Genomic DNA, 23,831 nt, shown 5'->3' with positions numbered 1-23,831 from the left:
AGCTCCACCGCCGTGATTTTTTTGAGGCGCCGGCATGTCGAGCTCCACCGCCACGATTTTTTTGATGTGCCGGCATGTCGAGCTCCACCGCCGTGATTTTTTTGAGGCGCCAGCATGTCGAGCTCCACCGCCACTATTTTTTTTTGATGTGCCAACGTGTCGAGCTCCACCGTTGCAAGTTTTCTGATGCGGTGGCGTGTCGAGCTCCACCGTCGCGAGTTTTCTGATGTGGCGGCGTATCGAGCTCCACCGTCGCGAGTTTTCTGATGCGGCAGCGTGTCGAGCTCCACCGTCACGAGTTTTCTGATGTGGCGGCGTATCGAGCTCCACCGTCGCGAGTTTTCTGATGCGGCAGCGTGTCGAGCTCCACCGTCACGAGTTTTCTGATGCGGCGGCGTGTCGAGCTCCACCGTCGCGAGTTTTCTGATGCGGCGGCGTGTCGAGCTCCACCCTCGCGAGTTTTCTGATGCGGCGGCGTGTCGAGCTCCACCCTCGCGAGTTTTCTGATGCGGCAGTGTGTCGAGCTCCACTGTCACGTGTTTTTTTTTTTTTGACGCGCCGGCATGTCGAGCTCCACCACCGCGATTTTTTTGATGTGCCGGCATGTCGAGCTCCACCGCCAAGATTTTTTTGATGCGCCAGCATTTCGAGCTCCACCGCCGCGATTTTTTTGATGCGCTGGCATGTCGAGCTCCACCGCCGCGATTTTTTTTATGCGCCGGCATGTCGAGCTCCACTGCCGCGATTTTTTTTGATGCACCAGCATGTCGAGCTCCACCATCACGATTTTTTTGCTGCGCCAGCATGTTGAGCTCCACCGCCACGATTTTTTTGACGCGCCAGCGTGTCGAGCTCGACCATTGCGATTTTTCTGATGCGCCGGCATATCGAGCTCCACTGCCGCAATTTTTTTGATGCGCCGGAGTATCGAGCTCCACCATCGCAATTTTTTTTGATGCGCCAGCATGTCGAGCTCCACCGCTGCGATTTTTTTGATGCGCCAGCGTGTCGAGCTCAACCATTGCGATTTTTTTGATGTGCCGGCGTGTCGAGCTCCACCATCGTGTGTTTTTTTTTTTTTTTTTGATGCGCCAGCATATCGAGCTCCACCGCCGCAAATTTTTTGATGGGCTGGCATGTCGAGCTCCACCATCGCAATTTTTTTGATGCGCCAGCGTGTCGAGCTCCACCTTCACGATTTTTTTGATGCGCTGGCATGTCAAGCTCCACCGCCACAATTTTTTTTGATGCGCCAGTGTGTTGAGCTCCACCATCGCAATTTTTTTGATGCGCCGGCATGTCGAGCTCCACCGCCGTGATTTTTTTGAGGCGCCGGCATGTCGAGCTCCACCGCTGCGATTTTTTTGATGTGCCAGCATTTCGAGCTCCGCTGCGATTTTTTTGATGCGCCGGCATGTCGAGCTCCACCACCGCGATTTTTTTGAGGCGCCAGCGTGTCGAGCTCGACCATTGCGATTTTTTTTATGCGCCGGCATGTCGAGCTCCACCGCCACGATTTTTTTTGATGCACCAGCATGTCGAGCTCCACCATCACGATTTTTTTGATGCGCCAGCATGTTGAGCTCCACTGCCATGATTTTTTTGACGCGCCAGCGTGTCGAGCTCGACCATTGCGATTTTTCTGATGCGCCGGCATATCGAGCTACACCGCCGCGATTTTTTTGATGGGCCGGCATGTTGAGCTCAACCGCCACGATTTTTTTGATGCGCTGGCGTGTCGAGCTCCACCGCCGCAATTTTTTTGATGCGCCGGAGTATCGAGCTCTACCATCGTAATTTTTTTTTGATGCGCCGGCATGTCGAGCTCCACCGCTGCGATTTTTTTGACGCGCCAGCGTGTCGAGCTCAACCATTGCGATTTTTTTGATGCGCCGGCGTGTCGAGCTCCACCATCGCGTTTTTTTTTTTTTTTTGATGCGCCAGCATATCGAGCTCCACCACCGCAATTTTTTTGATGGGCCGGCATGTCGAGCTCCACCATCGCAATTTTTTTGATGCGCCAGCGTGTCGAGCTCCACCATCACGATTTTTTTGATGCGCTGGCATGTTGAGCTCCACCACCACAATTTTTTTTTTGATGCGCCAGTGTGTCGAGCTCCACCATCACAATTTTTTTGATGCGCCGGCATGTTGAGCTCCACCGCCACGATTTTTTTGATGTGCCGGCATGTCGAGCTCCACCGCCGTGATTTTTTTGAGGCGCCAGCATGTCGAGCTCCACCGCCACTATTTTTTTTTGATGTGCCAACGTGTCGAGCTCCACCGTTGCAAGTTTTCTGATGCGGCGGCGTGTCGAGCTCCACCGTCGCGAGTTTTCTGATGTGGCGGCGTATCGAGCTCCACCGTCGCGAGTTTTCTGATGCGGCAGCGTGTCGAGCTCCACCGTCACGAGTTTTCTGATGTGGCGGCGTGTCGAGCTCCACCGTCGCGAGTTTTCTGATGCGGCGGCGTGTCGAGCTCCACCCTCGCGAGTTTTCTGATGCGGCGGCGTGTCGAGCTCCACCGTCACGAGTTTTCTGATGCGGCAGTGTGTCGAGCTCCACTGTCACGTGTTTTTTTTTTTTTTTTTTGACGCGCCGGCATGTCGAGCTCCACCACCGCGATTTTTTTGATGTGCCGGCATGTCGAGCTCCACCGCCAAGATTTTTTTGATGCGCCAGCATTTCGAGCTCCACCGCCGCGATTTTTTTGATGCGCTGGCATGTCGAGCTCCACCACCGCGATTTTTTTGAGGCGCCAGCATGTCGAGCTCGACCATTGCGATTTTTTTTGATGCGCCAGCGTGTCGAGCTCCACCGCCACGATTTTTTGAGGCGCCAGCATGTCGAGCTCGACCATTGCGGTTTTTTTGATGGGCCGGCATGTCGAGCTCCACCATCGCAATTTTTTTGATGCGTCGGCATGTCGAGCTCGACCATTGCAATTTTTTTGATGCGCCATTGTGTCGAGCTCGACCATTGCGATTTTTTTGATGCGCCGGCGTGTCGAGCTCCACCGTCATGAGTTTTCTGATGCGGCGTTGTGTCGAGCTCCACCGTCGCGAGTTTTCTGATGCGGCGTCGTGTCGAGCTCCACCGTCGCGAGTTTTCTGATGCGGCGGCGTGTCGAGCTCCACCGTCGCGAGTTTTCTGATGCGGCGGCGTGTCGAGCTCCACCGTCACGAGTTTTCTGATGCGGTGGCGTGTCGAGCTCCACCGTCGCGAGTTTTCTGATGCGGCGGCGTGACGAGCTCCACCGTCGCGAGTTTTCTGATGCGGCGTTGTGTCGAGCTCCACCGTCGCGAGTTTTCTGATGCGGCGGCGTGTCGAGCTCCACCGTCGCGAGTTTTCTGATGCGGCGTTGTGTCGAGCTCCACCGTCGCGAGTTTTCTGATGCGGCGGCGTGTCGAGCTCCACCGTCGCGAGTTTTCTGATGCGGCGGCGTGTCGAGCTCCACCGTCACGAGTTTTCTGATGCGGTGGCGTGTCGAGCTCCACCGTCGCGAGTTTTCTGATGCGGTGGCGTGTCGAGCTCCACCGTCGCGAGTTTTCTGATGCGGCGTTGTGTCGAGCTCCACCGTCGCGAGTTTTCTGATGCGGCGGCGTGTCGAGCTCCACCGTCACGAGTTTTCTGATGCGGCGGCGTGTCGAGCTCCACCGTCGCGAGTTTTCTGATGCGGCGGCGTGTCGAGCTCCACCGTCACGAGTTTTCTGATGCGGTGGCGTGTCGAGCTCCACCGTCACGAGTTTTCTGATGCGGTGGCGTGTCGAGCTCCACCGTCGCGAGTTTTCTGATGCGGCGGCGTGTCGAGCTCCACCCTCGCGAGTTTTCTGATGCGGCGGCGTGTTGAACTCCACCGTCACATGGTTTTTTTTTTATGTGCCGGCATGTCGAGCTCCAAAGCCGTGATTTTTTTTTTGATGCGCCGGCGTGTCAAGCTCCACCATCGTGTTTTTTTTTTTTTGATGCACTGGCGTGTCAAGCTCCACCATCGTGTTTTTTTTTTTTTGATGCACTGGCGTGTCAAGCTTCACCGTCGCACATTTTTTTTTTGATGCGCTGGGGTGTCGAGCTGCACCACCGCAACTTTTTTTTTCCCTAATGCGTTGGCATGTCGAGCTTCACGGTCTCACGTTTTTTTTTTGATGCGTTGGCATGTCGAGCTTCACTGTCGCGTGTTTTTTTTGTGTGTGTTTGCATGTTGAACTTCACCGTTGTGCGTTTTTTTGATGTGTTGGTGTTTTTAATTTTACTGTTGCGTGTTTTTGATATGATGTCATGTTTTCAGTTGTGCAATGTCTTTTGGCCACTTTACTTAACACCCAATATCCACTCCATATAATCTGTACTATAACAGTACCTACTGTATGAGGAAAGTCAAGGATACTTCTGGAATCTTCTAACAATCTTCTTAAAAAGTAAATGATTAGTGCATCAACACACAGCCCACTGTCCTCTGCTCAGAAATCCATCCAAGTGTAAACAGTCTGTGGAATACATTTAAACAGTAGACCAGTTTTACTTACTTTTTCTCAGGTGGTACATAGTGCGGGCTCATGTTGGACTGCGTGGAGCTCTGAGGATGCCGAAAGCGCTCATTGGCAGAAAAAGCAGCGTTTATAGTGAAGTGCTTCACGTACGACTCGAGGATGTTCACTATGTTCATCTGGCATGGCAGCTTCACCAGCTACAGACAAACACGAGAAGATTCATGTGTTCAGATGTGACTCACAAGCAGCACTGTGTTTCAATCACTTTAAAACACACACACACTAAATACTCTGCAAAGCCATTTAAAAACCATGTTCAAATACAGTATCTAAGTTTGACCCCTTTGATTCCAGTGATAGATCATTTAGAGCTTTGCAAAACACAAAAGAGATGCAACGAGACACTTGGTGAACACCAATTACTTTTTTTTTTTTTTAAATAAACCCAGGGTTCCTACAGATATTTTATGTTGAATTTACTACCTTTTTACTACCTTCACAATTTTTTTTTACTACCACAGCGACAATTTGGATTTGGACATTTTCTCACAATTTAACAAGGTAATCTCTGAGTGTATGTGTTAGTCCAAGTGAATGTGCTACATAAGTTAGTGACAACTCTACCCAAAGAGTTGGATTGATGAGACAAGATAGAAAGAAAATCTGAACGTACCGGTAGTGTAACTCTTTCCCTTTGGACGCATAATAGAACCTCCCATTGCTAGGGCTACACATGGAGTAATGCATATTTGCATAAAAGAAAACAAACTTCCACATATAAGTTATAATTTTATTGAACGGTGAAACTGTGGCCCATAACCTCTTAACGGGTACACAGATTTGCACTAAACCTTGTGTGTCAACACTTCACATTAGGTACAAGATCTGATTACATTTTGTCGGCCAACACTTTCAAGATGGCCAACCTTTTGTTTGTGGAATAATCTTTTGAACAGGTGAACAGATTTGCACAAAAAATCTTACGGTATGTGCTTAGGTACATCAACTCATTACATTTAGATCAGGTCAAATGGCAAACACAAACCCACACACACACACAAAGCGCACCATGGCGCACGCACACATGGGTGCACACACACATGACAAAGACAAGACACACGCCCTAAAGATACAAAACACACATAACCCAAACCCTATTTTGGCAGTCTCTCAACACATTGCCAAGTTTGCTTAAGATAGTCATTTGCACCAGTCCTGTAGTCGTGAAGGCCCGTGGGCAGAGTCAACACCTTCCTCCCAGAGATCAGTGTTTTAGAGGGTTAATCTTAATCATTTGAACAGTTCAACAGATTTGCTCATCACATTTTGGATGCCTCAAATGGCGCGCGCACAACGCACCAGGCGCGCGCACGCACAACGCATTACATGTGCCTCAGTTGTTTGACCTTTTCTTCGATCAACTTTTCAATGAACGCCTCTCGCCGATTGCCATCTACCGCCTTTAGCCAGTCTTTCAAATCAGGTTCCTCCAGCCAGAGGTCTGAAAATTTGCATTTCCCCATTGTTTAATTCTCGTGCAGATGTCGCCAGTCGGGTCAACAGATAGATTCGACTAGAGCCGTATAAACAAAGTCAGTCTCGTACTAAACAATCTCTGGTATAAATTTATACTGGATTCGACCGTTATTGGAATTCAATGCGCATGCGCCACCAACTCCTCACTGCGGTCCTCCTGGATACATAAAAATAAATTCGCCCAAATGTAGTAATTTATGGATATTATGGCATGCAGGTTAATTAAACGAATTAGAAAACACATAGGCCCAGTTGGATGGGGGTCAAAAAAATTTACTACCACGTCAGATTACGTTTACTACCTTTTACTACTTTTTACTGGCCATAATTTAGCCTATTTTAATTAACTACCTTTTACTACCTTTTAAAACCCTGCGGGAACCCTGAAACCCCACATGTCCATGCTCTTCTGTTCTGTAGAAATGAAGCCAAAATTCCTATGCCATGTCATCAAATTTGACCAGAGTCTGTGCAGTAGAGATGAGCGTTAAAAATCAAGTACACCTACTTGGTAGACCAGCCACCTCCTTCCAATACCAAGGACAAGTCGCCAAGGCTGTCAATCATTTAATTCCTAAGTGATTTACAGCCAAATTTTCAAAAAAAGTTAGGACAAAATATAAATTGAAAAACAAGGTGATAATGTGCAAAATCATGGAAACCCTCCACTTCATTGAAAATAGTACAAAGACGACATATCAAATGTCGAAACTGAGAAATTTCATAGTTTTATGAAAAAAGATATGCTCATTTTGAATGTGATGTCAGCAACACATTTCAGAAAAGTTGGGATGGGGGCAACAAAAGACAGAAAAAGTTGCGTAATGCTTAAAAAAAAAACTATATAATAATTGATTACAATATCACCTTGTCACTTTAACTACAATGCCACTCTAATCATATTGTCATTTTAATTTTATCCACGCGTCATTTTGTCATATTTTATCTGCTGCCTTTTTTTTTTAATTAATTAATTTATTTTTTCTTTTACTTTGTTACTGGCAACAGGCCTGCCATTGTATATTGTACATAATACGCTTTTTTTCCCCTACCCATTTTTGTGATTTTATTCTTTTTGTGATTTTATTTTCTTGCTCTTTTAATGTACCGCTCTTCGCCCTTCTAATTGCCCTTCGGGGATAAATGAAGTTTTGTCTAAGTCTAAAATAAACATTTGGTTAACTGGGAACAGGTCAGTAACATGATTGGGTATCAAAAGAGCATCCCAGAGAGGCAGAGTCTCTCAGAAGTAAAGATGGGGAGGGGTTCACCGCTCTGCGAAAGACTGTATGGGCAAACAGTGCAAAAACTTCAGAAAAATGTTCCTCAATGTACAATTGCAAAGAATCTAGAGATCACATCTATGGTACATAATATCGTTAAAAGATTCAGAGAATCTGGAGAAATCTCTGTACGCAAGAGACAAGGCTGAAAACTGACACTGGATGTCTGAGCTTCAGGCCCTCAGGAGACACTGCATTAAAAGCAGACACGTGTCTGTAGTGGAAATCACTGTATGGGCTCAGGAACACTTCAGAAAACCATCGTCTGTGAAAACAGTTCATTACTGCATCCACAAATGCAAGTTAAAACCAAATAAAACAATATCCAGAAACACCGCCACCTTCTCTGAGCCTGAGCTCTTTTACGATGGACTGAGGCGAAGTGGAAAATTGTCCCGAGGTCTGACGAATCAAAAGTAGAAATTCTTTTTAGAAATCATGGACACCACGTCCTCCAGGCTAAAGAGGAGAGGGACCATCCGGCTTACCATCAGTGCACAGTTCAAAAGCCGGCATCTGTGATGGTATGAGGGTGCATTAGTGCACATGACATGGGTAGCTTGTACATCTGGGAAAACATCATTAATGCTGAATGATATATACACGTTTCAGAGCAATATGCTGCCATCCAGACTAAATCTTTTTCTGGGAACACCTTCCTTCTTTCAGCAAGACAATGCCAGACCGCTTTCCGTACGTATTAAAACTGCATGGCTCTGTAGTAAAAAAGAGTCTGGGTGCTAAACTGGCCTGCCTGCTAGTCCAGACCTGTCTCCCATTTAAAGGTCTCCTTGCATCGTTTTTTCATTAATTGTGCGGTGGTCTCTAGTATGAATGAATGCCCTGTGAGCCGGTTTTGGTGAAAAAAATGCTGTGGTTCTCCTGTTTCAGGCTGTTCTAGTTTGCTGGAGGAGTGGGTGGCGGGAGAACGACAGGATTTCAGCTCTTACTCATTAATATTCATGACATGTAAACGCATTACCTCTGATTGGCTAACAGCACTGTGACGCTACCTCCAGTGAGTCAGAACAAGCGGATGTGGGTGTCTTACTACGGCGAGACAGAAGGAACAAACCGCAAAGGGAAAAATACCGCGCGCTGACGTCACTGAGGTGCGACGCGAGGAAATAAGAAAAATTCAACAAATGTTTGGGTTTTTACTGAACAAACAAACGAATAAAATGAACGAGTGACTTAAAAAAAAATGTGGGTGTCTTTGTAAAAACTGTTTTGATTGGCTATTATGGTCTCGACGTCGATGTTTTGACCAATAACAATGTAGATAACACGAATTTTACATCACATTCAACTAGATTTAAACGAGACTAAAGACGGCGACTTACAAATAATGTGTAAACATCGTTGGAGTTAATAAAGTTTGAACAACATGAAGGAACATACCCCAACCCCCCGAAATTAATTAAAAAAAAAAATTCTCAACGGATTTGGCATAATATAAAAAGGTCGTTTTTTACTCAGAAAAAGCGGAAAACTCTCATCCCTGCCGAGCTTGTGACCATGTCATGCATGCTAACGTGGAGAATATGAACATGCTATTTTGTAACAAAAACCTTTGAACAAAAAGTTCATGTTTTACTTCCAGCTTGTGAGCTGGTGGTCGATCGTCTTGACGGTACAGATCCAGGTACTAAATGCAACCTCGAAGCAAAACCACTACTGAAGGCACCGAAGTTTGAAAAGTCACTGTGGTTGAACTGATCAGAACACAGTACTAACGTTGCATTATACTTCGCTGGTGGTGTTCCAAAGATAAATTCCAACCATTTCTTCTTCACCTCTTCTATCTTGGGCAAGAAATGCAACGTTGATGCGTTACTGCCACAAATAACACAGGCACGAACTTGTTCAGACATGTTTTCAACTTGCTGTTAGGTTCTCTCCATTAGCTACTGACGAGATGGGCTCTGCTATCTCTCCTCGCGCTTAAATCCGAACTTCCTTCCCGTGGTCGGTCGCAAGCCAAGGTGGGCAAGGCCATGAATACTAATTTTCGAAGTGACGTAAGTTCGTAGGGCTTTTTCAGATTCGCTCGTTTTTCCAACTATTTTCTTTCATAAGCTAATACAGGGAATGGGAGTAGAATTACATTTTCACATGCAGCATGCATATGCAACTCGGAGTGAACTATGGTATTTCAAAAAGAGCCGGTATTAAACGTTTTTGGTGGAAGGGCACCTTTAATAACATTTGGTATATTATAGGGGTGTTCACATGGCAACTTTTACTCCGGTGTAGCACCGGGGCTGCCCCGGTAGAGCATTCACACGGTACAAAGTTATACCGGTGTCGCCCCTGAAAGCTGCTTAAACCGGTGCAAATCTAACCCTGCTCGGGAGGTGGTTTAAGAAATTTACTCCGGAGTAAATGCTAGTTTGCGGGGCAGCACCGATATAAAATGGGACGTCTGAATGCTACAGGGGTAGACTCGCTACGCGTGAGGAGAGTCGATTATATACGGGCATTGCATAATTTGCATCCTGGTATTTTGCGCTTCCAAAATGGTGAATATCAACAACAACAGAACTGCGTGTCTTCATCCACGTTGTTTTCCCGGCGCTTGGTGATGCCATGACAACCGGGAAAAGGAAGTACATTTTCACGCATGCGCATATTTCATTTCCGCATTATTACTATCGTATAGCACGGTCGCAAAAACTGCCGTGTGAACGCAAGTGGGGCTGCACCGGTGCTAACACGCTTCTCTCTAGTAAGCAGGGTTGTGACGTGTGAACACTCCACAAAATTTACACCGGCGTAAGATATATCGCAACAAAATACATCGGTGCAGCATCGATGCAAATATGAGCCGTGTGAACACCCCTTCTGAAGTGCAAAATGAGAATATTTTCCAATGTTTCAAAAAACAATAAAATTTCTCAGTTTTAACATCGGACATGTTGTCTTTGTATTATTTTCAATGAAATATAGGGTTTCCATGATTTGCAAATTATCACAGTTTTTATTTACAGTTTACACAGCATCCCAACTTTTGTTTTTTTTGGAAATGGAGTTTTATTAGAATGACATTTTAAACACTAAAAAACATTATTTAATGGGGAATTAAAAAAAAAAAGGTGTTGATATCAGCAAAAGGAAAACTAACTGTTTAAATTAGACACTGCAAATGGAAAGACAATTTAGACAAGATAAGTGACATACCCTGTGTCCCAAATCACTCACTACATGGTGGACTACATTGTGAGTTCGCCATTTCGTAGTGCTGTCCGAATGTACAGTAAGAATTATTACAGCCTATGGACCCTTTTCACGTGACGTCACGACAAACGCGGCCGCCATTTTGGACACGTACTACCAGTAGTTTACCACAGCCAGCATTGAGGAACGGCAGCAAAGAAAGTTTTTACTTTCAGCAAGACTTCCATCATGCCACTATATTGTTGTGCACCTGGATGTAGTAACCATCAACAAACAAGGCAAGGGTTATCATTTTATCGGATCCCGGTAGATGCTGACCGACGGAGAAGATGGATAGCGGCATACCAATGCTTGTGTAGTGACCACTTTGTTGGAGGTAAGACGAATAAAATTAGCCAGAAAAGGCATTACATTGCTGTTAACATTCCATTCTAGTTTACTGTAATTATGATCTGGCAGCTATTTACACCGGATCCAGTGTAAATAGCTGCCGGAGCCAATGTCCGAGGTTCCGGAGCGCGCTAGCTCGCGGCCGGCCGGAGCACGCTCCGGCAAGCTCGGACGTTGGCTCCGGCAGCTATTTACACTGGATCCGGTGTAAATAGCTGCCAGATCATAATTACAGTAAACTAGTAAATACAGTTTTCTGCATCTCGCTCCTTTTTCTTTTATGTTTGTCGCCTTCCTCGCATTCAAACCGATTCGAGCCGAAGTCCACTACATGTCCAAAATGGCGGTCGCGTTTACGAAGGTCACGTGACTGAAAAGGGTCTATAGTGGACTCATAGTATCCCACAATGCATCGTGAAAAGTAGTGTGCAACCGATGGTCACTAACCAAGCAATATATACCATCATGCATTACGGTTGCGCTGAAAGAAGTGTGTTGGGGTGAATGGACAGAGGAAGAATCACATTATAAATGGACATTCAGGCACAATTAAAAATGGTAAGAGAATAGAAACAAAAAGCTAAAATAGAATAAGACGGATAACATCCAAGAATAAAAGTTACAGTGCAGAGCAAGGAATCAATCAAAAGCCACAAATTTGATTTAATAAAAGGCAGCGGCAAAGAAGAAATTCAGTATTCAGCGTTGATTTAAAAGAACTGAAAGACGCAGCAGACACAAAGTATCTTGTATTTATTCATGTGGGAAATTATACGCCCAGTATAAATTGTATTTATCACAAAAATACATGCATGTACAGGGCTCGAAATTCGCGGTGGTCCGGTCGCCCGAGGCGACTTAATTTGTCATTTGGCGGGTAATTCCTGTCACTAGGCAGCCCGGCTGGCTAGTTGAAAATAAAAAATATATATGAAGCGACGATTCAGACTAGGGCTGTGAGATATATCGAATATACTCGATATATCTCTAAAAATTCTGTGTGAGATACATAAAATTATTATATTGTAACCATCAAGTATTTTATGGAAACCTGCCGACTTGCGTTTGTTTAGTGTTTGTTGCGTTCAGGGTTTTTTCTAGAAAAATTTAGTATGAGGGCGCTCACCATGGCGAGGGAGCGGGGGGGATGGTGTCGGTTGTCTGTCCGTCCGTCCCCTCCGCTGTGCGAAGCCTTTGAAAAATTGAGGCTACAATGGGACATTCTGAGGCTGTCTGAGAGGGAAATTGTAACAAATTGTCTGTCAACATTGAAAAAGAAAGAAGTAATCTTCTTCTGCCCCGGACAGTCTTTGGCTTTCTTCCGTTTTGTGCCGCTGGATGACATCTTTAAATGCCCAAGTGTCAACAAAAACAACTCGTGAACTACTTCTGTCAAAAGCTCCCGCGCCGGTGGGTGAAAGGTCATTCAGTCTCGAGAAATCTCGCTCTACAAGTCAGCTGACCTTGTATGTAACCCATGTCAAATCTCGCGAGAGCAGCCACGACAAGTAAACAACTAAACAACATGGCGCCTCGGTCTGGAAAACGCCAATTCAGATTGTTTTTGCACCGTCTGGCGGTGTATCTACTATGACTGGAATATTTTTGGAGTAATTATAACGTATTTGATGATCAGACACATTGTCACGTGGTGTTGCTGGGATGTTTTCACGGAGAAAAGATCGTTTTGAGAAAGATTGCATGTTGTGCAGTAGCATACAAGTGCATGGCCTAAGTGTGACTTGGGGTTCAATCGGCATTTTGGTAAGGGGGCGCAGCGCCCCTGTTCCCCAGTTTAGACGAAAGTCTGGCGTTTGTTTAAAACATTTTCCGGTGGTTTTCTCCCTGTCCCTCAGACAGTAACGTGAGAGGCTGCCTAAGGGAAAAAAAAAACAAAAAAAAAATAACGTCACGCACTCGCCAACCAATCCCGGGCGACATCTCGGTGCTGAAAGGAACTTGCGGGAAGATTTTCTAGTTCCGGTTTACAGCGCTGACTCAGTTCGTGCAATCGCTGGGTGTTGCATAGGCTCCCGTGTAAGCTCCGTCAATTTCAGTGACAAATTAAAAATGGAAGCGGACGAATTGGTTCCTAAAAGAACTAGTAAGGGGTCAGTCATCTGGCATTTTTTTGGATTATATTATGGCGCTCTGTGTTGTTCTCATTTATGTATTTAACAACAGTATCAAAATACTTGGGTCTTGAAATAAATGCACATTAGTCATGAACAGTGGTAACTACTCTCTTTTGTGTTATTTTTGACAGAAGTAAAATTCATACATGAACAAATTTTGGCGAGTTGATTTTCTGTTTGGCTCGTTACTTTGGAAGGTAACTAGTCCGGCTGGCTGGTGAAAAAATATATGAATTTCAAACCCTGATGTATTTTATTACTTTGAAAACCCACCAGCCGACTGATCTGGCACGTTTTAATTGTGCGACAGTAATGACGTAAAATAACGGTGCAACAGAGTTGTGTCCGAAAGTGTTTTTTCCTTTTCCCCCCCAATGAGCTCACTATATAGTCCTCTATATAGAATTCCCTAGATAGCGAGTAGGGAGTAGTGAAAGCGTGATTTCGGACACAGCCATGAACAATAAGCTATTTTGTCATTAAGGGTGTATTCAGACCAGGATAGTTCGATAGTTCACTTGCTTTGGTCCGAACCAAATGTTTTGGTGCGGTTCGCTTTCACACTGTACATTTTAGTAAGCGGACCAAACTCTGTCAACAAAGCCACGCGCCCTGAGGTCGTTCAGCTATTGGTCAGAGACGACACGCGCACAAAGCGTTAAGTTCAAAAGTAGTCACGGAGGCTTTCCGTGCTGTTATTCTTTTTAACGTCATCAAAGCTATATGTTTTTTCCAGTTTTTACTGTTTTCACAATTGTGCGATTACTATGCTGCTGTACAAGTAATTTATCAACGACGACTTCAAAGGGCAAGGCGGCTACGGAGGATAGCGCTGATGAGCGCACATCATGTTGTGACAGTTCTGGCTCTTCACGCAAGACGGAGGAGGTATGTGTCGGGATATTCGCCTTATCCATCGTAATAGATGAATTTCTTTTTTGCGTCGCTAGTACCGCCACTTTTTGAAAGAATGTCCCTGATTTTAATGTAGGTCTGACGGAGTTTCTTCACTTTTAGCCGACATTGTTCTGGGGAGCGCGTGAGCCCCTTCTCCTTCATTTTCTCACTGAATACAGCAAACACGTCGGCATTTTTGTGTGTTCTCTCCAAAAGCTCAGATATGTGGACATCTGCCCATATATCCACAAGGGTACGCGTTTCTTCCTCGGCCCACGTTTGCCCCCTACTCATTTTTTGTACTCTGTAGTCTAGCCTACCACTGGTCTGAATGACTGAACGACTGTTGTAAGGTTCCCTTGACAACCGAAACAGTGCTTGCACTTTGCGGTGGAGTGTCAAGACTCTGTTTCCCATAATGCTCGACAAACGACGGAAGCTCCCGAGGTACAAAAAAGCAAAACTGTCGGATTAGGTCCGGTCTGCTTTCACACCTCCAAAAGGTCCGCACCAGAGTTGCTCGGTCTCGGTCCGCTTGTTTGGTCCGGACCAGAGTTCGGTGGTTTGTATTCAGACCAACCCAAAAGGTCCGGACCAAGGGAAATTTGGTTCGTTTGGTCCGGACCAAACAACGTAGGTGTGAATACGCCCTAAAACACATGAATGGGCAGGGCTACACATTACACTGCAGCCAGCCAGCAGGGGCACTTGACCTCTCGCTGCCTCACTTTTTTTGAGATGTCCATGTTCTTTACAGTCAATGGTGAACACAGTGAGCTAATCTTGGCTACTTGTTATACTCTGACTGGACTCATGTGCCTTTGAAACTACAGTAACGTGAAATACCGCTCTGTCGAGGAAAAACTCTGATTATTTCCAAAAAGTATGATTTGAAGATCTACTGTATAGCACATGCTGAGAAAGACCTTTTTTCTCTTGTTGATGTAGTAGCAATCATCCTCCAGCTTCTTCTTCAGCACATCAGGGATGTCGATGTTGATTGTGATGCTCTTCTCCTCACTCTCCCTTTTTGTGTGGGCCTCCTGCTCTTCTTTCTGTGAGGAGGAAAAAAAAAAAAAAAAAAAAGGGCCATCTCACAAACGAGCTATGAATATGCCGTGCTGGAAAAAGAAGACAAGTTCTCACAGCTATAATATCAATACTGCTGATTATTATACATACAGGCCACTTTTTCCATGGAATAAAAACATGTATTCCAGTGTTTTCCCCAGAAAAAAATTAAAACCCTAAATTCTGGCATGATAATACACAGACAATTGAGCGCCAATGGTGTGAAAGCAAGCGCCAAAGGCACAAAGCGAAACTAGGGGGGTCTGGGGGCATGCTCCCCTGGAAAATATTTTGAAAATAGATGCTCTCAGGTGCATTTTCAGGGTCTCTGAGAGGTTTTAGATCCATGATTATAGGATAGATTTTACCAGTGCTTCAATGATTTCTGACCTAAATAGTATTAATGTATACACATTTGAAATTTCACCTTAAAGTTCAACATGCAAGTTAAACCGTTTTGTTCTAGATTACTGAGGTCTATGATAGATTGAAAATGTACGGGGATCCCTTAATTATCTATGATCAAGTAGTGTTAACACAAAAATATGTGCATGAAAATATGAACAGTGGTTTTGCTCAGTCTTATGCAATCCGATGAAGAGAATCGATCCTCATGACCTCCTGTTGATCACAAAGGGATCTGAACCTAAGACCTGCCACCTTAAAATAAGTTGCTGTGTTACTATAACTGTAATGATTTAGAATGTTTCTGATGCAATTACCGTAATATATGTATCACTAAGATGCACTGAAAAGAAAAGTAAGGCAACTGCATATTATAAAGTTTAAATTTTAGCACTTTATTAAATGGACTAGATGAAGATTAAGACATATATTTAAAGGAAAAGAAAACTTAATTTCTACAGTTTAAGTTTGCAGAAAGATTATGTACTTTTAAACACATTTCATGAAGGGAATTTGTTTATAAGTGTCAAATGTAGCATAATTGCGAATAATAATGATAAGCATATTTGGCAGTGTGATGTCACTGTGAGCCTTTAACACAAGAATAATCCGGAGCCTTCTTTTGTTAAATAAGCTAGGTCTTCTCCTAGCTTATTAAAATCAGTCGGCTTTGTCCGTCTGGTGGGGGGCAACATCGGCAGCCAATGAGATCGCTTATAATGAATCGGAAACTTCCGGGATGTCTGACGTTTTCTTTTGATGTTTTTATTGGACGGTTTGAACATGTGATCTTGGCCTAGCCAACAGATTAGTTTGTTTACATCATACCACGCGGACATATTACTTTGACAGAATCAACACAAACATTGGAAAAAAAGAGCGCTTGTTTAACACAAATATCAATCAATATGTAAATGGATCTGTTATTTGCTCTCCTATGTATCTAGATACTTGTGGGTAGGAAATTTAACGTCTCGGTATAAATCTAAGCGTATCGGATTTTAACTAAAGCGACTAAGCGTTATCGGCAGGCAGAGCAAGCGTATCAGGCCCGATATGCTAAAACGCTTTGGGCAAAACCATGGTATTCTATTCGCTTCAAGTGGGTTTATTGATAGAGATGAAAGTGGAGCAAACTTTTGAAAGTCAAACTAAGATGGGGGGGCGGGGCAACATCCCCCGAAAAAATGAATAACATAACGTGCAAAATCCTGCATTCTAGTGCATTTAGTACTTATTTTCACTAAAACAAGTTATAACTTTTAAGCCTTTTTCTTTCATGTACATTAATGATTAACGTCAAAAAATATCAAATTTAATTCCCCTAGCTCAGGGGTCATCAAACTACGGCCCGCGGGCCGACTCCGGCCCGCCACCCCCCTTTGACCGGCCCCCCAGCCCCTCTGCCCCCCACCACTTGAACCGGCCCTATGAGGCAATCCCCAAAAGTGGTCATGGCCTATTTTTTAAATTGCTTTTTAGCAAATAATAACGTCTGCATCTTGTATTTTGTTGATTTTATCAATTAAAATTGATATTTAGTTATAAAATGAACTATTCATATTTTCCGAATTTTCGTCATATGCTCACGATCAAGCAGTGACAGGCAGCGCACGCGCAGAGAACTGTCAGTGTTCAGGACAGCGAGCGGTCAGCGAAAAGCTGACAGAGAGTGCAGAGTTTTTAAAGAACAGTGGACCACCCATTATTTTTTCGTTCAGTGTAAGGACCGTGCAGTTTGTCTTGTATGTAAAGAAAGTGTGTCGGTTTTCAAAGAATATAATCTGCGTCGTCACTACGAAACCCGCCACAAAGAGTATGCTAGTTTGCGAGGGCAAACAAGAGAAGACAGGATTCGGAGGATGAAATGCGGACTGGCTGCACAACAGAATGTATTCCTTCGCCAAACCCAGATCAACCAGGCTGCTGTCCGAGCTCGCTATAAGGTAGCTCACCTACTAGCTACCCATGGAAAGCCGTTTACTGATGGGGAGTTTGTTAAAGTATGCATGCTTGCTGTGGCCGAGGAGGTGTGTCCCGACAAGAAGGACGCGCTCAACGCGGCGAGTCTCTCCGCACCTACTATGACCAGGCGAACCGAAGATTTGGGAAACAACGTGTATGACCAGCTGAATGAGAGAGCGTCAGAATTCGAGTTTTTTGCTTTGGCCATGGATGAGAGCAATGACGTGCAGGACACAGCACAACTGCTGTGATCTATTGATCTATTGCTCATATTATAATTTCACTGTTTTTTTAAATGTATTTATTTTATAGGCCTATTTATTTGACCTTTATTAAGTGCTGCACACAATTATTATTAATAATATCAACAGGCCTACCTACAATTTATAATTTCCCACTCACCTTTGCCAGTGTCAATCACCTCAACTAGGCAGATGTTTCTTACCTTGACAGCTTTGATGTTATTTTTATTAGAAAATAAATAAATGGAATATCAGTGGTATTTCAAATTAAAACAAAGTGTGAAGACCCGATTACTACTTTGCAAACCACTAGTAAAGATAAACAAATATGTGCCAGGAATCAAGTGTTGATATAGTAGTGTTGATATAGTAGTGGGGATATAGTAGTGTTGATATAGTAGTGTTGATAGAGTAGTGTTGATAGAGTAGTGTTGATATAGTAGTGTGGATATAGTAGTGTGGATATAGTAGTGTTGATAGAGTAGTGTTGATATAGTAGTGTTGATAGAGTAGTGTTGATAGAGTAGTGTTGATAGAGTAGTGTTGATAGAGTAGTGTTGATAGTAGTGTTGATATAGTAGTGTGGATAGAGTAGTGTTGATAGAGTAGTGTTGATAGAGTAGTGTTGATAGAGTAGTGTTGATAGAGTAGTGTTGATAGAGTAGTGTGGATATAGTAGTGTTGATATAGTAGTGTTGATATAGTAGTGTGGATATAGTAGTGGGGATATAGTAGTGTTGATATAGTAGTGGGGATATAGTAGTGTTGATATAGTAGTGTTGATATAGTAGTGTGGATATAGTAGTGGGGATATAGTAGTGTTGATATAGTAGTGGGGATATAGTAGTGTTGATATAGTAGTGTTGATATAGTAGTGGGGATATAGTAGTGGGGATATAGTAGTGGGGATGGCCGTGCCAGGTGGTGGTCATATTTGTCTGGGTCATACAATTCTATGTTACATAGCTGACCCGACCCCGGCCCCCCATCACAGTCAGGAATGATAATGTGGCCCCCAGAGAAAAAAGTTTGGTGACCCCTGCCCTAGTTAATGAGTAATTTTCAGGAGTGCATTTAGAAAACACGGTGATTTTCCTGCTACACAGTTCATTACTTTGAAAAAAAAATCAGACAGTTGAAGGTAAACTCAGCAAAATCCCAAAACAGTGCTGTTAAAAAGTAAAGGTCTGTTAGAGTTTCTAAAGCTTTCAGGTTTCAATGTTGGGGACATTGAGCCTCGTTTATCAATCTTTTAGTAGAGTTGTGCGTTTGCAGAAGCTAAAGTGAACGAAACATTTCCAATTCACATTTATGCGAGTTGAAGCCAATTGTTTACATTAGTTCGTATTGTCTGTAAATTTAAACACACCAATGAAGACCACATTTCTCATGTAAATCAGGGGCGTAGCTAGGAGTTTTCAGGGGTGTGTGTGTGTCACACACTGACTGGCAGCCTGAGTACATTATGTAACAAAAAATAAATTACCACTGCTAGTTTTAGGCAGCTTAGAAACCGGCTCTTCCATTATTGCTGTTTCTTCCACGTTTTCTTGATGTTGTGTTCTAGAAACGGCACTAAAACTTAGCCTAGATTCGAAGTCACAAAATGCAACTTTGATGAAAAAAAAATAATAATAAATTGCTTACCTCTCTTCACATCGAAAGAAAGAGGAAAGTTTCACTTGTTTTGACACGGCGAATTATTAACACACGAGGAAATACTCGTAATTCGCAACTGAAAAGACTGCAGCTACACTGGCAGCTTGAACATGCTTTCTAGTGCGATCGTGTTGCGCAGAACGGTGTCAGTCCTGCGCGCCTTAGCACGTGCACCTGAAGGCGCGCCTGCCTAACGAGCTCCGGCACGCGCGCCGTTAACAAAGAACACCTGTCTTTAATCAATGAACTATGTTTGGGCTGTTTAAGGACTGCGCCCAGGTAAGGACGATGCAAAGTATTACACCGCATCTAGGAACGTGAAAAATCTGAAAAATAAATTTCTCCATTCGGGAAACCGGAGATTTTCAAGCGTTTTGTCAAATATCCAGATTTCCGGGTAAATCCGGAAGACTTTCATCTATATATTGATGACATGCAATATTGTTATCATATCGCTTATCCTATGTGTATTACGCCACTCTCCCCAATGGAGAATGAGCGTGCAATGTTGTTATAATATTGTGGGCTGTCAAGACAGCACACCGTCACACTTCGGCGCTCATGCGAAGATCCAGTGACAAAACTTTTCTGCTGCGCATGCACACAATCATTTCTTTTTCGGCCGGGAAAAAGAGAAGACGGGGTTAATTCAGTGCTCGGGTTAAGCACGAAATAAATAAACTGAAATCTGAAACTAAAGACACGCTGAACACCCGAAAGTCTACCAAAACGTCATTATATATTCTTCACACATATTTACAAGAGAAAAAAAAATACCAACGGACATCGAAAAACTGGAAAAGAGACACAGGCTTTCGTCTAAACGGGGGAACAGGGGCGCTGCGCCCTCTTACTCTCGGCGTGCGCCCCCTTACCGACTCCATGAAAACATCCCAGCAACGCTACGTGACAATGTGTCTGATCATCAAATACGTTATAATTGCTCCAAAAATATTCCAATCATAGTAGATACACCGCCAGACGGTTCAAAAACAATCCAAATTGGTGTTTTCCAGACTGAAGCGCCATGTTGTTTAGTTGTTTACTTGTCGCGGCTGCTCTCGCGAGATTTGACATGGGTTACATACAAGGTCAGCTGACTTGTAGAGCGAGATTTCTCGAGACTGAATGACCTTTCACCCACCGGCGCGGGAGCTTTTGACAGAAGTAGTTCGCGAGTTGTTTTGGTTGACACTTGGGCATTTAAAGATGTCATCCCGCGGCACGAAGCGGAAGAAAGCCAAAGACTGTCCGGGGCAGAAGAAGATTACTTCTTTCTTTTTCAATGTTGACAGACAATTTGTTACAATTTCCCTCTCAGATAGCCTCAGAATGTCCCATTGGAGCATTTTTCAAAGGCTTTGCACGGCGGGGGGGGGGGACACGACAACCGGCACCATCTCCCCCCCCGCTTCGCTCCCTCGCCATGGTCAGCGCCTTCATACTAAATTTTTCTAGAAAAAACCCTGAGACATGTGGGAGATATAAAACTTCCGTGCTCGCGAGTGACTGACAGTTTGTACACAAACATGGCTGCGAGGTTTGCTTCATTAAAAGCGGAAGATTTAAAGAGAAAGTCGTGCTGAACACCCGAAAGGCTACCAAAACTTCATTATATATTCTTCACGCATATTTTACAAGAGAAAAACATACCAATGGACATCGAAAAACTGGAAAAGTGAGCAATAGTGGAAATATTGTCAAAATTCTACTTGGAGGTGAGGAACAGTGACGGAGACTTTTACAAGAGGACTTCACTCGTGGACTTCACTCAGCAAAGCCCTTTTGTTTTGAACAACTGCAATGTCACAATTAACTCTGACCAAAAGTAGCTGTGAACTTGAACCGTCAACCTGGATATAGCTTGTACATAAGTTGGGTTGTTGTTCAGGATTTTTGGACTTGTACCATTTTTATTGTTAGAACTTTGACTTTGTACATTGGATTGACAGAACATCAGCATTCAATATTGGTAATATTGGTAACCCCCCACACCCCCGTTCTTAACTTGTTGTAAAATCTATAATTGTTCCATCGAATATGTATGTATTACAACAACAATAATAATAATAATAATAATAATAATAATAATAATAATAAATGGCTTTGAGTGGTATATCAGATCTATTCCATTCAGCTAGTAGGATACTGAACTGGTCTTTGACTCATTCAATATCATGCTAGCTGAATGGAATATACCTGATATACCACTCAAATCCAGCCAATATTATTTAAATATTACGTTTTAAAATAAACTGGTTTAATCCCCTTATTGAAAGTTGCTTTAATGCTTTGATTCTTTCTATTATTATTCTTCTTCATTATTCCACAGAACAGGTGAATTATTGATTCTGATTGGTCAGAAGGATTTTCTATAACAGCAGCTCTGGCAGTAATTCAACTGATTTATATTAACACAGTTGTGCTATGCTACTGCTGCTACATGAACACCTCATAGACCAGGATGTTCTGTGGTGAAACTTTCTCCAAGTCGATGTTTATTTAATATATCAAACAAAACTTAAAAAGTAAACTCCTTTATACTGACAGATACCATCCATACAAGACATGCTCAAGTGCTCACTTGTTCATATTTGTACCTGTATACTGTGCACAGATAATTTTTCTTTGAAACTAAAATGTCCATCTTACTCTCTCCAAGGTTTAAATATCGCGAGATTGTGACGGCACAGGTGGATAAGGCGCCATACCATAAATCTGGGGACCCTGGTTCGATTCCGACCCGAGGTCATTTCCCGATCCCTCCCCATCTCTCTCTCCCACTCATTTCCTGTCTCTACACTGTCCTATCCAATAAAGGTGAAAAAGCCCAAAAAAAAAAAAAAATCTAAATCTAATGTGTTCGGCTTTAAAGTGGACATATTATGAAAACGCTCACTTTTTCACCGCTTGTATGCATACATTCGGCTCTCTGGTGCCTACCAACCCACAAACTCTGAAACAAGACACCCAGTCGGTTTCTTTTGGGCTCCTATTCCAGAAAACATGTGCTTCAACAAGCTGTTCAAATTTGGCTTGTTTGGCCGACTGATACCTTCCTGTCATCTGAATATCTTGATCCACAGCTGAAGATCTGCCTTTGTGAAAGATGTGCCATTTTTTCCTCGCAGGTGCCAAACCCACTACCATTATGTCCACGTGAGCCAAGCACAGGAACTGCCCTGCTGTATAAAGCAGCACACGTCGTTATAGCGACCTCCAGTCACACAGGACAGAAGGGCTGAGTGGTCCGAGTTCAGAACTGCTGTAAACTCTTTCGTGCCGTTTCTGTGAACCAGAGCTCAGACAGAGGACCCTGATGCATCCGTAACTCTGGCAGGCTACATGGTTTTCAGAGCCGACCGCAACTTTGAGAAGCGCGTCAAAACCCGTAAGGGAGGAACAGCAATTCTAGGGTGGAGGAAAAGTAAAGTCTAGACTGATTTGCTGTCTAAAGCAGCAGCACACATCGTTACATTGACCTCCAGCCTCAGAGGACAGGTAGAAAAATGAAAACCCAAGATAAACCATGTTAGACTTTTTTCCACCTTTAATATAAGGTGCTGTTCACGCTACAGCTCGCGATAGGTTTGAGAATGCTTAGCGATGAAAAATCGGAAGCATTGCCACCAATCGTGCAATGCCTGGCAAATGTTCTCCAAGTTTCACAAGTTGCTTTTTGGTGTCTCTCCGCCTCGTGACTGGCCAAAAATGTCACGGAAAATTTCAGTGCATGCAATTTGGTGTTGATGTTTTCATCAGCAAACTACAACCCCGATTCCAAAAAAGTTGGGACAAAGTACAAATTGTAAATAAAAACGGAATGAAATAATTTACAAATCTCAAACTGATATTGTATTCACAATAGAACATAGACAACATATCAAATGTCGAAAGTGAGACATTTTGAAATTTCATGCCAAATATTGGCTCATTTGAAATTTCATGACAGCAACACATCTCAAAAAAGTTGGGACAGGGGCAATAAGAGGCTGGAAAAGTTAAAGGTACAAAAAAGGAACAGCTGGAGGACCAAATTGCAACTCATTAGGTCAATTGGCAATAGGTCATTAACATGACTGGGTATAAAAAGAGCATCTTGGAGTGGCAGCGGCTCTCAGAAGTAAAGGTGGGAAGAGGATCACCAATCCCCCTAATTCTGCGCCGACAAATAGTGGAGCAATATCAGAAAGGAGTTCGACAGTGTAAAATTGCAAAGAGTTTGAACATATCATCATCTACAGCATAATATCATCAAAAGATTCAGAGAATCTGGAAGAATCTCTGTGCGTAAGGGTCAAGGCTGGAAAACCATACTGGGTGCCCGTGATCTTCGGGCCCTTAGACGGCACTGCATCACATACAGGCATGCTTCTGTATTGGAAATCACAAAATGGGCTCAGGAATATTTCCAGAGAACATTATCTGTGAACACAATTCACCGTGCCATCCGCCGTTGCCAGCTAAAACTCTATAGTTCAAAGAAGAAGCCGTATCTAAACATGATCCAGAAGCGCAGACGTCTTCTCTGGGCCAAGGCTCATTTAAAATGGACTGTGGCAAAGTGGAAAACTGTTCTGTG

The 23,831-nt window shown here is 43.7% G+C and overlaps 1 protein-coding gene across 2 annotated transcripts in view; it reads right to left on the bottom strand.

The window, feature by feature from the left end:
- The window catches only part of LOC132866139 (male-specific lethal 3 homolog), a 135,198-nt gene that overhangs the window by 74,064 nt on the left and 37,303 nt on the right, over window positions 1-23,831 (bottom strand). For both annotated transcript variants that reach the window (XM_060898733.1, XM_060898734.1), the window contains 2 exons: window positions 14,834-14,962; window positions 4,526-4,686 (listed from right to left, as the gene is read on the bottom strand). In XM_060898733.1, coding sequence (XP_060754716.1) covers window positions 4,526-4,686; window positions 14,834-14,962 — 290 coding nt within the window. The remainder of the gene's footprint in view (window positions 1-4,525; window positions 4,687-14,833; window positions 14,963-23,831) is intronic.

This window comes from Neoarius graeffei, chromosome 18 (genome assembly GCF_027579695.1).
Source record: "Neoarius graeffei isolate fNeoGra1 chromosome 18, fNeoGra1.pri, whole genome shotgun sequence".
Classification (NCBI taxonomy): Eukaryota; Metazoa; Chordata; class Actinopteri; order Siluriformes; family Ariidae; genus Neoarius; species Neoarius graeffei.
Note: the sequence above shows the minus strand (reverse complement) of the source record. Positions and strands in the feature narration are given on the sequence as shown.